Source organism: Biomphalaria glabrata, chromosome 8 (assembly GCF_947242115.1).
Source record: "Biomphalaria glabrata chromosome 8, xgBioGlab47.1, whole genome shotgun sequence".
Taxonomy (NCBI): Eukaryota; Metazoa; Mollusca; class Gastropoda; family Planorbidae; genus Biomphalaria; species Biomphalaria glabrata.
This window is the reverse complement of record NC_074718.1, coordinates 2,298,014-2,314,096: the sequence shown is the minus strand read 5'-3', so window position 1 is coordinate 2,314,096 and position 16,083 is coordinate 2,298,014. Positions and strand designations below refer to the sequence as shown.

The 16,083-nt window shown below is 34.5% G+C and overlaps 1 protein-coding gene across 2 annotated transcripts in view; it reads right to left on the bottom strand.

Moving 5' to 3' along the window:
- LOC106053768 (potassium channel subfamily T member 2-like) overlaps positions 1–16,083 on the bottom strand; it is a 54,334-nt gene that overhangs the window by 15,900 nt on the left and 22,351 nt on the right. For both annotated transcript variants that reach the window (XM_056038989.1, XM_056038990.1), the window contains 16 exons: positions 15,157–15,260; positions 14,510–14,696; positions 12,931–13,095; positions 12,167–12,367; positions 11,506–11,614; positions 10,781–10,883; positions 9,482–9,631; positions 8,814–8,901; positions 7,120–7,225; positions 5,486–5,836; positions 4,778–4,838; positions 3,456–3,561; positions 2,663–2,829; positions 2,203–2,274; positions 1,165–1,302; positions 86–182 (listed from right to left, as the gene is read on the bottom strand). In XM_056038989.1, coding sequence (XP_055894964.1) covers positions 86–182; positions 1,165–1,302; positions 2,203–2,274; positions 2,663–2,829; positions 3,456–3,561; positions 4,778–4,838; positions 5,486–5,836; positions 7,120–7,225; positions 8,814–8,901; positions 9,482–9,631; positions 10,781–10,883; positions 11,506–11,614; positions 12,167–12,367; positions 12,931–13,095; positions 14,510–14,696; positions 15,157–15,260 — 2,205 coding nt within the window. The remainder of the gene's footprint in view (positions 1–85; positions 183–1,164; positions 1,303–2,202; positions 2,275–2,662; positions 2,830–3,455; positions 3,562–4,777; positions 4,839–5,485; positions 5,837–7,119; positions 7,226–8,813; positions 8,902–9,481; positions 9,632–10,780; positions 10,884–11,505; positions 11,615–12,166; positions 12,368–12,930; positions 13,096–14,509; positions 14,697–15,156; positions 15,261–16,083) is intronic.

The following is a 16,083-nucleotide window of genomic DNA, read 5'->3' as shown; positions in this document are numbered from 1 at the left end:
TTCTCTATGCTTATTTAAGCTTATAGTCAACAGAAATTCTCATAATAAATAAAAGTCCTATTAATTAACCAATTTGTGAACTGACCAGATTTTTAGAAGCCAAAGTCAGCCCTGAGATGTCCATGAACTTCATGTTTGACGCCTGACTCAACTCTGTCAATACTGTTACACTTGGGAAGAGTCTTCATTTCAGAAAAATAAAATATTTCAAAAGTTGTTAGTTTTTAGTTTGTTAAGAAATTTTTCTTCTAATCAGGACAGCTTATTTTTATGTTGTTATTGAGTTGAACTATTAATTAATGCTAGTGAGTAAATAATTTGTAATTTGCACTAAGTCGTACGCAGAGGATTTAAATCATAGTATTCCAGTCTAGACTACTGTCTTGTAATGTTGCCATGTCTGGATCTGTATTATCAAGCTAGAATTTTATACACTCTAGATTTATATTTAACCAGTTTTGTTTTTGTCAGGGTGAATAGAGTAAACAAAAAATGGACAAGGTCTCATCTGAATCATAAGAAAGATGCTGCCTAACATAAGCTGTCCCGACAAGATCAATGTCTAATCTTTAACCTCAGAACTAGACACAGCAGAATGAGACAACATATATTCCAGAAGCTAAAAATTGGGACTAGCCAAAAACTGCCAGTGTGGAGTGTCACCAGAGAATGCTGACCATGTCCTTAAAAACTGCATTCTTTATCAAAGACATAGGCCACCCCAAAACACCCCAATAGAAAAAAAAACTATATGGAGAGCTCCCTGATTTGGAAACCACTGCACAGTTCATCTCATGTAATGGTCTAGTCATCTGAACCAAACAACATAATAATGTGAACGAGGAAGAAGTTTTGGTGAGTGTGTGAGGGGGGGGGGGTTAAAATGTCCTTCTTTATCTATAATTTATTAGTTATAAAGAGCAAAGTAGTCCCTCTTTCAAAAAGTCGTCAGCTTCATAAAGGAGGCATTGTCTTTATTAGATCAATCTAAGATATTGCTATTATTAGATAATAGAAACTTGTAATGTGAAAATGTGCAGGATGGTCAACCAAAATGATTAATAATTATTCAGTCATACTATGCCTACCAATGGTTATGTGGTTTTATTAATTTTGCATATTAAACAAATTTAAACTTTGCAATGTAATGAAGAAACGTATTACCTAACAATTTTCTGGACAGCAACAATGGTGGAGGAATCCTCTAGAAACTCTTCCCCTTCATAATTAGAGTCAGGATTTCTTTTGACAACCACTAGGTGACTGGCTTGTGTGATTCCTGCCACTAGGAGATCATCCACACTGGAACAGACACAACATTTAAACAGACACAACATTTAAACAGATCTATTCCATAGTGACATACTGACAAAAATGTTAATTGCATGTAACTAGACTTTACATTTAAATGGGATTAAATGGTTGTGTGATATGTGCTTCAGACTGATCTCAATGGTTCTGTGTTTAAACCCTTCCCACACTAACGCTGCCTTCACGAGAAGGTTTGAGCTAGGATAGACTAGTCTTTATTTCTGAAGGAAAATCAAAAACTAAAAGTCTGTTTTTTTATAGATTCATCTTTAAAGAGTATTATTTCATCTCCCACAGTTTGGTGCTTTCTACTTTGTAGTAGCAGTGCTTTTTTAAAATTGAAATACACAAAACATTATTCTTGACTAGTGGTCTCTGTAGTCCTATATGGTTGTAAAAGTTTGACACTGAATGCAGAGGTTGATTGAAAGAAGAATCCAAGTCTTTGAGAGTAAATGGAACAGACAAATGCAATGTTATCAAATACCAGGAAAAGAAGACTCTGGCTGGCAAAAAGGAGGAGCTCCTCAATACTGTGAAGAGATGAAAGCTGATGAGCTAGTTAGGTGTATTGGACAGGACTCGCTGTCTAAAGTCATTCTTCAAGGTAAAGTGGAGGGAACATGAAGAAAGGGTCGTCCAAAGAAAAGTTGGCTGGATAACATAAAATAATGGACTGGCCTCTCTCTTGATTTCCTGCTGTACTTCAAGTACCCCTAGACTGTAATTCAAGGGACAGATGAAATGAAGTGATAGGGAAAAATGAATGACTAGATTAAAGCATAAATAGAACAAATAAACAACTAGATTAACACATTAATAGTAACTAGGGGTACATCAGTAAATACTAAGAAACAGGATCAGTTACTGATAAGACTTTTGACACTGTACCTCCAAATACTTCCAGTCATGTAATAAACCAATGGGAAATGAGCTAATGTATCCAAGAACAAAGCATCGGGCCTGAAACATTAAAAAAAACAAGAGGCTATAATGAAAATATTCAATTTCTTAATAAAAGATTTAAAATTTTGATAGACATAGACAATAATTCAAGATATTTCTGTTTTATAAACCTATTCTAGATCAACAACTATAAATGAAAAGACTAGCATAAAACTCCACCATAGGATGTTCTCAAGCTCGGCTGAAGATGGACCTCCAGCTGGAAGGATTTTGATTGGCAAGACATGGGAACAGTTGGAGAGACTTACCCAGAACTGAGACTCCTGGGGGAAGATGGTTGATGGCATATGCCCCAGACAGGACAACAGGCAGAGATGAGATAACAAGACCAAGGAAATGTTTTTTTTCATTGTCTATACTTATAAAACTATTTGATTGTACTTACTGGTCTTCAAGAAAAAGAACTATTGGGCTAAGAGCATGTGGGTCAATGGAAGCAGATCTCAATGGAATGATAAAGTTGAATATTCCTCCCGATGCATGTTCTGCCAAGAGTATAACTAACTGGTTCTGCCACCTGGTGGCATTCTTGTAAGCACAATGTGGACAGTCCTGACAAAAGAAACATGATTGGATAATAGAATCAATAATACACATCATAACATTGATGGATAAGTTGTTCAGAAACTTCACTTTATATGTAAAGTTGACCTAAGTTACTGCCCTTAGATAAGTTCCAGAATTTCTCTATCTTTATTAGATAGAGGCTTGTTAGAGCATACCATCCTAATTATCTTGGCCATAAACTTATATCAACCTTTTACATCCTAATTACATTGGCCTTAAACTTATATTAATCTTATATATCCTAATTATCTTGGCCATAAATTTATATCAATCTTATATATCCTAATTATCTTGGCCATAAACTATATGTTATGAAACGCATACAGTTATATTATGAGAGTGCTTAGAAAAATTAAAGCTTTCATCACAGTATTAATTTTATATAACAGGTTATCAGCTCTGCACACAATCATCTGGGGAGGGCCTTTCCCCTCTCTGGATAGCTGTCTTTTTATTTTGTGTAAGCTACCCTAACCTTCCACTTCCAGCAAAGCAGCAAGTTTTATTTTGGCTCACCACAGGTACGCTATGCTATGGAAGAATAGGGTTATATTATGATTATGCTTAGAAAAATTTAATATTAAAAAATAACAACTAAGATCTAAGTTTACCTTTCCCCATTCTAAGCAGCACAAAGATCTTGGTTCTAGCCTGATGTGACAGTTTGTTTTGCCAAAACCTGATGACATTGTCACCGGGGGGATGTCAATGGTTAATCTGAAAAAAAAATATATATTAAAATAGAGACTTTATCGTACAGATGTCCTTTTTTAGAATGACAAAAAAAAAAAGAAGTCTATACTAAAACATATCAACATATAGATCTACCAATCAAGAAATGATTGAAGCCTAGAGTGCAGGGTTAGCTATTAGTCCTAGCTATACTGCTAAAGTCAGCAAGTGGAATATACAAGCATTAATTGTCTGTCATCATTTGGTCATTAAAACAATGAAATAAAAAGGCTACATTTAGACAGCATATTTACGTTGCTAAGAACTTATTGTATTTGCCTATGATTTTGTCTACCCTGACATAATCTAACACTTAGTCCCAGCTGTTTTTATGATTCTGAAACAGTCTTGCTGTGACTTTGCCAAAGACTAGTGATACCCACTAAGCCATTTGAAAGTATTCATTACTGTGACTAGGAATATGTTTAGTTGTAATGATCATGTTAAAGAATGCTGTTGTAATGTTTGTTTTTTTTATTAAGTAACTCTTTCAGACTTTAGGTTTTAAGGTAGATGATGTAAAAGTCATCTATTTCTATGGCCAATGGTTAATGAAAATGTCATATGTTCAGCACAATGACCAACTAATTTCAGGTATCCTATTGAGTTGACACCGGGGCACTCTAAAAATCCTGATATTTAAAATCCTAGTCTTAGCTGAGGAAGCCAAGCCTAAGACTAAGACTAAGACTGCTTTATTGATCCTTACGGAAATTTTGATGTGATTACAAGGACTCTTTTCTCATATAAAGACAACACAACAGAAAAATACACATAAATACAATAGACACAACATAAAGAGTTCATTCAGCGACTACACACAGGCATCTTAGTGCTTTTCGTGTACCTTGATCAACGAGTGGCGGTGATATAGTCTGACCGAGTGAGGTACAAACGAGTTTTTGTATCGCTCTGTTCTTGTTTTGATTGACAGCAGTCGCTCACTACTGCCCTGTAATGTATTTACTTTCTTCAAATATTGCTGTTGTACTGTATTTTAAAAAAGTTATGTAACCCTTTCAGACATGTAATATAATCTATTAACCTACTTCAAATAATGAAAATGGTGTCACATGACTAATGAGAAATGTCACATGATGGATGGAACTGAACCCAAATCAAAATGGAGGCAGATGTTCAAACATGTGCATCCAGGAAAGAATATTTAAATATCTTAAATAATACATGTCCTATTGTTTACCTGTGCTGATCCAACTGTTCATCAAACTGAAATAAATTTCCAGCCTCAAGTCTGCCACTCACTGTAAAAAAAGAAAAAAGTTGATTATTTTTTACTTGCCAAATTTTGTTGTCATACTTATTGTAGATGTCAGTTTCCATCAAATACTTGCATTCACAAAACCATTGATACAATTGACAAGATGATTGTGTGGTTTAAGGCTAAAGAAAAGGAATACTAGGTAGACATTGATGCAAACTGATAGCTATAAACTGACTGGTATGAATGATGACAAGTTGCCACAGAACAAATAATATAATATCTACTCCAAGAATTTTGGTTGAGAGACTTAGGATTATAGGAAACAAAAATGATAGCCAAGTTAGAGCAGCAATATTATGTAGATACCTAATGGAACAATTGCACGATTAACAAAAAAAAAAAAAAAAAATATAGTTTTCAAGACAAAAGCTAATTATGAGAAGATGTGATGGCTTTTTAGTTGTGTAGATGGCTGTCATGTTGTATGGATGGCTGTCATGGTAGCAGCATGATATGAACCAGGAACTATCAAGAAGTCCAAATGACAGTCCATTAGGCATATTAGGTGACCAGTATGGACCAAAATCCTTAGTTTAACAAGAATCAAAGTAATATAAATATATGCTATGTTGTATTTCTGAAACATCTGGCTTGAATTAACTTCAAAACAAGCTATATCAATAGTACCTTTTGGGAAAGGAATGGCATTAATGTTCTCATAGCCTGAGGATGTGTCCAGTTCTTTGATGTCCTCTTCTTCCCTGCTGCTGCTGCTCAAAAGAGGAGCGTTGCTGCTGTTGCTGTTATATCGCAGATACATATCAGTCTTACTGGCCTGGCCTGAGCTGCTTTCTGTTTGGTCAGAAGATCTGGAGTCATCAGGATTGGGTTCCCCCATGAGAGAATGTAAGTTCTCCAGTCTGCAGACTGAAGTGGAGCTATAAGAACTTGTCTGAATATGTCTTGTGATGGTGTCAAATACATTTTGGGCCTGCTCAGACCCAGCTGTTTTTTTAAAGGGTTTTTCACTCATTTGACCTGAATCAAGATATGCAAAAAATCAGTTTTTACACTTATTAAATAATTTGTTTTTTACCTAGACTCTTGGTCATTTTTGTTTATTTTAATGTAAATTTGTATCTATTAATTTGTTTTTAAATTTATTAAATAATTTGTATGTATTAAATATTTAATGAAACTAAAAAGAAAGTTATTGTATATCAATTATCAAAAGTCTTTCTGTTTATAAAAATCCATTTTTGTCCCAAGTTCACGTCAACAACTTTATGTTAAAATTTTTTTTTAATGTTTAAAGCACAATCAAAAATACCAGTAGTGTTTGGAAATAAAGATTTAATTATTTTTTTAATGATTCTTTGCAATTTTAATATATAAAGAATTTTTACTTTCTATGTTAGACTATTTCACTGTTTGTATAAGTTATGTTATACTGAGTCATAATATTAACAACATGTAACAAAGAAAACATGCAGCAAGACAATAACACAAAGTAAATAAAACAAATATCCAACAAAGTAAACATGCAACCAAATACATATCCAACAAACTAAACATCTTATTATATCTTATAAAATGCAGACATTACTTCAAAAAAGAAGATGATTAAGTCCTTCATGTGTCCTAGATCAATCTAGTCATGCATGTTAACCAACGACTTAAATTCTGCCAAGACATTGATTTTCCTGGCTGGCCCAGGCAAGCCATCCCATGCGCTAATGGCACTAGGGAAGAAGGAGCATGCGATGAAACATGAAAGCAACAAAGTACAAAATTGCACATGCAACTTAAAAACATGCAGATAAAGTTGACATTAAACAAAATAACCAAGCCACAAAACAACATTCCATAATGTAAACATGCTATAAAGCAAACATCCAACAAAACAAAATAAAATAAACATGGAACAGTGGAACACTGAACTGTCAACAGTTTCCTAACAGGATGTACAACAGAATTACACTGAACTATGTTGATCAAACAGTTGGTACTCATTTCTTACATTAATGTTTATCACATTTTGTTTCTTCCTGTTGAGCTATTCAAAAGAAATAAAGAGATCAAGTTTAAACCATGGCTCAAAATGTGAGTCTAATTAATCAATTAACGAAACCTTTTTTTCTGACTACTACAGAGCCATAAGTGTGGGATGTGTGGCTGAATCAGATAAACCGCTGAGGGCTTGAGTTCAAATTCAGACTCGAGTTGTGTTTGGTTAGCGCCTAAAGGTGTCATGGAAACCACTCATTTCATCCCTTCCCCCAGTCTATGATGCTAAACAAATAATTTTAATTTAATCATACCTTTGAAGACTGGATTGGTTTTCAAAACTGAATTTGCCAAAAGTTTCCTTGATAAGTTAGAGTGCTGTTCCCTTGTCACACTCATGTAGAAACAAATGTCCAAAGCCTTGACAAGAGAAAAAATGAAGAGTCAGAAATGTCAATCCTAGAAATAATTCCTATTGGTAATAATACATATTGAATGTGCATGCTAAAATTTACAATTAGTGAATATTCACCCCACAATACCTTATTAACTGATGTTGAGACTTATTGTTAAGATTATTATTATAGCTTTTATATAGCACTACTTTCATGCTTATAGCATGCTCAGAGCGCTTTTGGTCCAATCTCATTTGTGGACCAGTTTGGGGGGGGGGGGGTATCTAGGAGTTGGTTTTCCGTGCTGCCTTTAGGCACTCAGTAAACACAACTCTGCCCGAGTCGGGTGTCGAACCTCAAGCCCCCTTCTAGGTAGCCAAGTTCAAGCGCACTTGGCCTCTCGACCACGCTTCCCACAAAGATGGACAAAGAAACTACATAATCCCCTGTTATTGTTCATTTCTTTAGGTTGTTATGACCTCATGTCATCCATGCATTTCTAAAGGAACTATGTTAAAACATTAATGTTATCAATTGAATACAACATAAATACATGCATGCACATACAAGCCCAAGAAAGGATGGCTGCCTGGTCGTGCGGTTTGCACGCTAGACTGTCGTTCAACTTTATCGATGGTCCCGGGTTCAAACCCTGCCCGCTCCCATCCCCCGTTGTCCTGCGGGAGGTTTGGACTAGGAAGTAATTATCTTCAACTCTGAAGGAACATCCAAAACATGTAAAACAAACAAAACCCAAGAAACAAACAATGCAAAGAAAACTTGAAAGATAAGACTTACAGTTTAATAGATGAAACATTTCATTACAATACAGCATCCAGTAATAAAAATCTAGCATGACAGACATTTAGACAACTAAAACCTATTTTGAATTCTTTCCACATTTCTAAGAAGACAAAAAAAATATTTCATGTCAAAGCACTCCTACTATATTGGTCTAAAACATGGAGTACACACTTTCAACATCTGATACTGGAGGAACATTTAAAAAATACAGGGGTCTGATAAATTAGAAAAACCAAACTGTGGGAGATGGCAGGGCAGAGAAATATAAAGGTGCTGGTTAAGATCTTATAAAGAAAGTCGAAATCACACCTTAAGAAAAGATGCCAAGAACAGAACTAGACAGACCTTAGATTGAAATCCCCAGGGGCACAAGTCCAAAATGAACATGGTGACATACATAAAGCTGGAAGGGAAGGACTTAAAAGACTTAAAAGCTTTTATTCACTTTCTTTTCTCTCTTTATAATTGTCTACTTTGAATTTTTCTTCATTTTCTAGCAACAACTTATTTTTATTGAATAGATTTTATGTTGAACTTTTCTTTCTATGTTCAAATCATGTCCATGGTCTCTCTCCATTTATTTTTTTGACAAGATTTTAAGCCTAATAGAATTTGGGTCTATTTCTTAAACTAGTTACACAGTTCTAGAAACATTTTTTTTTCCTTTTTGTGATACATCAAAATACTGACCCTAGATATTAGTGTTAAAACACAAGTGACAAAATATAAAATAAAAACACGAGTTAAAATAGTTTCTATCCGTTCCAAAAACTAAGCAAAACATTTTGTCTAAAAGCAGAGTGCAATACCTTAAGCTTGTAGTAAGCTCCTGGGTTCAGCTGAATGTGTGGTGGTGACGCTGCAGAGTCCATGACTCCCAATAGAGCAACACCAAATCTGTTGAACAAATGAATTTTAAACCAAAACTTTGCTCTGTATGTTAATTTCAAATTTAATTCAAAGTCTCCAATTTCTACATTATTTTTTTTTTAATTCTGATCAGTATTTGTTCTATTTATGTGAAAGCTTTTGTTACTATTATGTTAGACTATAATGCATAATAAATATAAAAATGATCACTATTAAAAATATGTATAATCAAATCAGCACATATTAAAACTAAGTGATAGATAATCAAATCCTGATGTCTTGACATTGGGTGCCTCTGAGTCCACCCAGCGCTAATGGGTACCTGACATTAGTTGGGGGAAAGTAAAGGCGGTTGGTTGTTGTGCTGGCCTCATGACACCCTCGTTAACTGATGAACTTTACATCATCTACCCTATAGACAACATGGTCTAAAAGGGGAGCATTTTGTTAATTGGCTATAAAACGGTTGTTTTCCCCTTACTGGTTGGTCAATACATCTTAAAGTAACCTTTTTTTCAGCATAAAGGGATCTTCTAAATATAATAAAGCAGTAAAAGAACTGCTTACCTATTGTATTAATCAACAAAGTACACTTGTATACACTGACCTTTGATGAGCATCAGCTGAGGCTTGTGGGAAGGTGTAGCCCACATAGTTACCAAAGAAAATACTTTTTTGCAGCTGTATGTGATGAATTTCATTCACAGCATGCCTTCCATACGTCTGCTGCCATGGCTCACCTGGTGTGGCATAGTCACTGGAAGGAAAAAAACTAATTAGAGTATCCAAAGTCTTATAGAGTTTTAGAGTCTGGTGTCAGAGTGACTAATTACACATGTCAAATCACTTTTGAAATGAAATGTTTGTTAATCTTCATCCAGATATTTCTTTTTGAAGCTGCATTCCTTCACTACCTATCCCTAGCAAGTATTTGGGTGACACTCAGGATCTGTTGACCATCTTTCTCCTGAAATCCTTAGATTTACATATAAAAATCATGGGCCCCCCAAACGTTATTGCCTTTCTATTAATCTTACTGTTGTGAGCTTAAGAAGTGACAAGCATTACACTAGGCCCCCACCCTTTACAGCAGCAGCCCAAAGGAATGCCAAAGTTGGTAGTTTAACTAAATATACATCTAGTGAAATCTAGAATGACCTAACAGTGCAATGCATTAAACTGTAAAACACATTTGAAAGGTCTTGTGTTGTTTTTTTTATTTGAAAATTTTTTTTTTAAATGTTTAAATTGTTTGTTGTATGTAGGGCTATTTGTATTCCATTCTTCTACCTTGTTCTAATTTTTACATTCAGATGTCTAGACTAATATATGAGATGAACTGCACAGTGGTTTCCAAATCAGGGAGCTCTCCATATAGTTTTCTTTTTATTGGGGTGTTTTGGGGCCAATGTCTTGTTCAGGCCTCTTGGTAAATAATGCAGTTTTGAAGGACATGGTCAGCATTCTCTGGTGACACTCCACATGGGCAGATTTCACTGGTTCCAATTTTGAGCTTCATATGTTTTCTTATTCTGTTGTGTCCAGTTGTGGTGCGCAAGATTAGACATTGATTTTGTCGGGATAGCTTATAATAAACGTCATCTTTCTTGCTGTGATTCAGATGAGAGCTTGTCCATTTCTCATGTACTCTATTCACTATTAGTTTCTACATTTCCTCTGGATAGTGCACTGTTTGATTGTGTGTTTGTTCTTCCACACCTGGCAAGTGAGTCAGCCTTCTCATTTCCTTCTAGTACAATGTGTGCTGGTATCCATTGAATAACATGTTTATTCTATTAAAGTTTTCATTATTTGACAAGGAAGTTCCAAACTAGGGCAGACAGAAGTTTTCAGCTTAATTTATGAAACAGTTCAACAGCTTAGAAATGTTTTAAAGTCAACTTACTGCTGAGAGTGTACCAGCAATGATACAAGTGTGGACAGTCCAGGATACAGACAGTTGTTGGCTAATAAGGCAAAGCTGAACTCATCTTCACACACAATATGATCTGTTAAGTAAGTACAATCAAATTTATAAGTCAAAATGTAAAAAAAAATATTAATAGCATTAATTATCATCAAAATCCCTTTGAGTGAGGGCCTGAGAGGCTCAAATTCTCTCAGGCTAAAACCCTGGACAGAAACCCTTTGAGTGAGGGCCTGAGAGGCTCAAATTCTCTCTGGCTAAAACCCTGGACAGAAACCCTGCTGTGTGAGTAATGCATGAATGTCACCATGCATGTCAAGAAATTGTAGTTTCCAGACCTTTTAAGACTGAGAAAGTCTGGGCCAGTTAAAAAGTGGCATAAACTGTTTGGCAACCTATCAAGAGGCTTGAATTTGAATCCTGACTTGAGCCCAGTTTTTTTGCTGAGTGCCAAAAGGTAGTAAGGATTTGGATTTGGATTTTTGGCACATTGGCACAATTTAGGCCATGTCTTGCCTATAATCCCTAAAAGTTACTAAGGTAATAAGGAAACCTTCTCCCAGAGATTGGACTTTACTGCAATGAGCATACCACAACATGAAAGGTGTGCTACACAAAATCAATTTTTATGAAATAAACTAAAACGTCATACTGATGCATCTAATCATGCAGAGCAATAGAATGAAGAAGATAATGCTAATTACCAACAAACTTCAGATGTATTTTATTGGCAGCATGAAACAGGTAAACATACTGGCGACAGTCTGGTGCAAAGTCTTTCACAGCCCAGGATCTTAAAATGGTATGCCGATCCTTTAAAATACAAAGAACATCAGTTATACATCATCCATGAGTCATGTACATCAAAATTTTTTAAATGCTCCCTTGGTTATGAATATACTTTTAACAAAGCTAATATCAACTTTCTTTGTCTGGTAAACATTGTGTACACCTTATTTCCCCCACTTCTATTTCTTGGATCAGGTTGAAACTTAACACAATTATTAGTGGCTATTTATAAAGTTTGTGAAGGCAGCACTAGGGTCCACATTTTTATGAGTGAAATTAGTTGACTATATGAACAAAATAAGGTACTGTAACAAGCAGGGCAAAAACCAGTGACTCCTGGAAACAGCTTTTATATATGTAATATTAATGCATTATTCAGTTTTAAAGTGAGACTGATAACTGTGTGGTCAGTTGACCAGGACATTATTGCAAGCTTCATTCTAAGACCAATGACCACTGAATTACCACTCATAGAGTCATAACACATGAGGTTAAGTGAAGAAACCTGAAGTTAATCTTAAAAAGAAATTTTAAACAAAAATATAACATAAAATGGAGAAAAAAAACATATCTTACAGCCTGCGCTTTGTCTTGTGTTGGACGAACAGCCAAAAAGAAGCAAGCAAAAGCTTCATCAGCTCGACAACGCATCAGGTCCACATCTTTCAATGCTGACCCCTTGATGTACATGACTCTATTAGACCACTTGGGATCTTTCAAAATGACTTGCTTACTGCTGTCCAACTCATGGGGACACAGCAAAATTACATCACGATTCTGGAAAAAAAAAAAAGTAATGTGTATGGATAAGAATTTAGATAACTGAGTTTAAAATTTTAAAGTTTCTTGGGTTAAATTTTTTTCCCCCAACAAATGGAATTCTCAGTTCAATTTCTTTTGAACTATTAACAAATGGTCAACATCTTAACTACCTATATTTATTACGACTTTAAGATTTGAGTACAAAGGAGATGATATAAAGTTTATCTGTTACTGTGGTAATGGTTAACAAGCCTTTCTTTATCATGTGGTTATCTAACTACTCATTTGTATTTATTTGTAATAAGTTACATGCCACGAGAATCAAAGCGAATTATGAATACATAAATATATTAGACTAATTAGCTGACTAAATTTAACTATTTTGTCAGTCAATTTTTTTAAAAATTTGGCCACACCTCTTTGCAAGTTGATAAGAATCAATGTTCTGTAAAATGACTCACAAGCTGAGGCCACCTCATCACATCTGTAGCAGTTTTGTTATTTTACGAGAGGCTTCAAGTACAACTCTGTTTAAGTCTAATTATTAGACTGGTTCTATGTTTAAGCAATGGCCTCACCTCTAAGTTAGGATTACCATAAAACTCATTCAGGAAGTCTATGAGACTGTCAAGGGTTAATGTTGTAGTACAGACAATCACATGCTTCTTGTTCTTAGATAGACCCAGGCTGTAGTCTCCACCACAGTTAACTCTTTCCATGTATGTGGTTAAGATTCCTTGAATCTAGAATGAGAATAAATGATTTATAACAATGAACCAGTTAGAAGAAATGAGTTAAAATGTTTAAGTTCCATGTTTATAGTAAAGAGCCCCTTTTCAGATCTTGTGATTTATGAGGGCAGACGACGTAAAGGTCATCTATTTCTTTGACCTGAGGTTAACAAGGGTGTCATGAAAACTGAAAAAAACAACCACCACTTATATGCTTTCCCCAACCTATATCTTATTTTATATATTTCAGATGTTACTTCAAAAGAGAAGATAATTACGGCCTATGCATTTCATGTGTCAATCTAGTCATGCATGTCAATCAGTGAATTAAACTCTGCTAAGTCATTAGTTTCACTGGCTGATTCAGGCAACATATATAAGGTAGGCATTAGAGTTTAGTGGACTCAAAGGAATCCTCAGCTTCAGAAGTTCAAAACACAGTCTTCATCTATCAGTTTGGATGCCAAGGACTTTACCACTTTGCATCCAAGCTTCCAGGTATGTTTGTAACTAATTATTATTGTATGGTTCCCTGGTCATATGTTATGCACTTTGGGCTTCCTGCCACCCTGGAGGAGCTTTCGATTAGTACATAAACTTCATTTACATGGAACATTTTTAAAAAAACTTTAAAAAAAAAACATTTTTTTATAAAACCAAATTTTCAACTAACAACAATATAAGTTTTAAATACTGATGAAACTAAATATTTATAATGTTAAATGGCCAAATCAAATACATGTCCATATGTACCTGTCTAGATTATTTGTGTATATCTATTATGTTATTGTTACAGTAGTTACACTGAGGTTGTAAATTGTAGTCAAACAGAATTTCCATTTAATTGGATCAATAAAAATCATCTAATGTTATCTTATCTATCTTATAGTTAAAGAACAATGTATAACTTAGACACACTACAAAATATTGACTTAGCTACATAGTGAAATAGATATATATGATTGATTAATAAGATTATGAAATACATTAAGATTATTTACTGTGATTATGCCCTAACTATAAAATTACATTGAGGCATGGTGGCTGAGTGGCTTCCAAACTGGGGTCCCAGTTCAAATCCTGGTAAAGACTGGGATAAGTAATTTCCAGATCACAAGGTGCTTCTGATTCCACCCAGCTCTAATGGGTACCTGATATAAGTCGTGGAAAAGTAAAGGTAGTTGGTCATTGTGCTGGCCACATGACACCCTCATTAACAATGGGCCACAGTAATAGATGAACTTTACATGATCTTCCCTATATATCACAAGGTCTGAAAGGGAAACTATAACATTACAAAGAAAAATTGTAAAATGACTGTAGGAATACTAAGCGAGATTATGAAATTATTCTAAAAATACTTAGACTACATTATGAACTAATTCTAAAATAACTTAGCTAGGTAATGAGACTTGAGCATGATTACCTGGCTAGGTATAAAAACAAAAGCCAGGGCAATGGTTAGAATCATAAAGAGTCGACCCAGCCAAGTGTCAGGGGAAAAGTCTCCATAGCCAACAGTGGAGAATGTGACAACAACAAAATAAAAAGACTCAAAAATTGTGAAGTTTGCGCTGCTGCTTCCTCTCTGAATGTGTTGAATTGTGCAGATACTTAAAGTAAGGAAATCAAAAAGAAAACTTAAAGTTAACTCCTATTAACTTATTTGTGTTTATTTTTATTACTGACAAAAAATAAGGCAAGCTATTAACTCTAGAAATTGGGTAATAGAATACATGGCCACTTAATTATGACTAATCATTTATTCCAATAAACTCACTAACAAAAACTAAATATATTTTACATTACATAAAGACAGTAGAGTTTAGTGCAGCAGTATGGTGATGTACATTAAAGCATTTGTACTCCTTGTATTAAGCCAACTGTGTAGTATTGGCTGTTATTTATTTATTATTATGTTACTACTGTTATTATTGTTACTCACGTTGTCTAGTTCTTGAGTTAGATGTGTTGTGTTGAGAAGTGTTTACAGGTGGCCTGTTAGAATCCTAACAATATATAAAACCAAACAACTAAATTTGTTTCCCAATAATAATCAGAGAGGAGACTCACGTGGTAAATAAAAGACAAGTGATGTTGACAAACAGTAGCACCATCTGCTGGAGTAAAGTCACTGAGATAGTTTGGTATCTTCTGTTTGTTAGGTGGAGATCATTCTGCCAGAGAATTATTGTTATTTCATTAGTGTAATCATCAGGAGAATCAATAAGAGGTCACCTTATGATACTTTTATTTTTTTTAAGATGAAGATCATTGTCTCAGAATGTATTGGAAAAAATGAAATAATTGGTTCATTATGATTATGAAGAGTTGCAGACACAGGAGTGAGGAGAATAATTATCATAATAATAACTCAATAAGACTTCTTTTGCTAAGCCTAAGTCCTAAGCAGGCTGAAATAAAAGGAATGACTAGCAGCAGATAAGATGAGCATTTCTATAGCACCCAGCTCATACTTAAACGCAAATAATAATATATAATAAATAATAATAAGTAGATCTATATCAAGGAAGTATATAAACATCATAAGATGATAAGACCAGTCCAGTAGAGATGCAATGATCCGATGATGATGTATCAATGATGACTCAATCATCATGATCATGATGTACTATGTATATATATAGATTTAGATGTATGAATTTATTGTATGCAAGTGTGAAGTGAGACCTGGACTGGACACTGACTGTGACTGACAAAAACAACAGAAAGTCTGCTACATACTTGGGAAAGAAAAATCCTTAAAAATTTATAAAAAAGATCAGATTATATTGGGAAGATCACCTCAAAAGAATGTTAGAGAACAGAGTCTAGAATCTAGATCTAGATGTAGATCTATAAAATATACTCTAGTCGATAGCTCGTCAAGTTTGTGTTGCAGACGACAATAAGAAAAAACTTCTTGAGGATGTCATCTTTTTTCTAATTCGTATTTATAATTTTAAGTACTCACTTTCTGGACTTCGCTTTTTTTTTTTA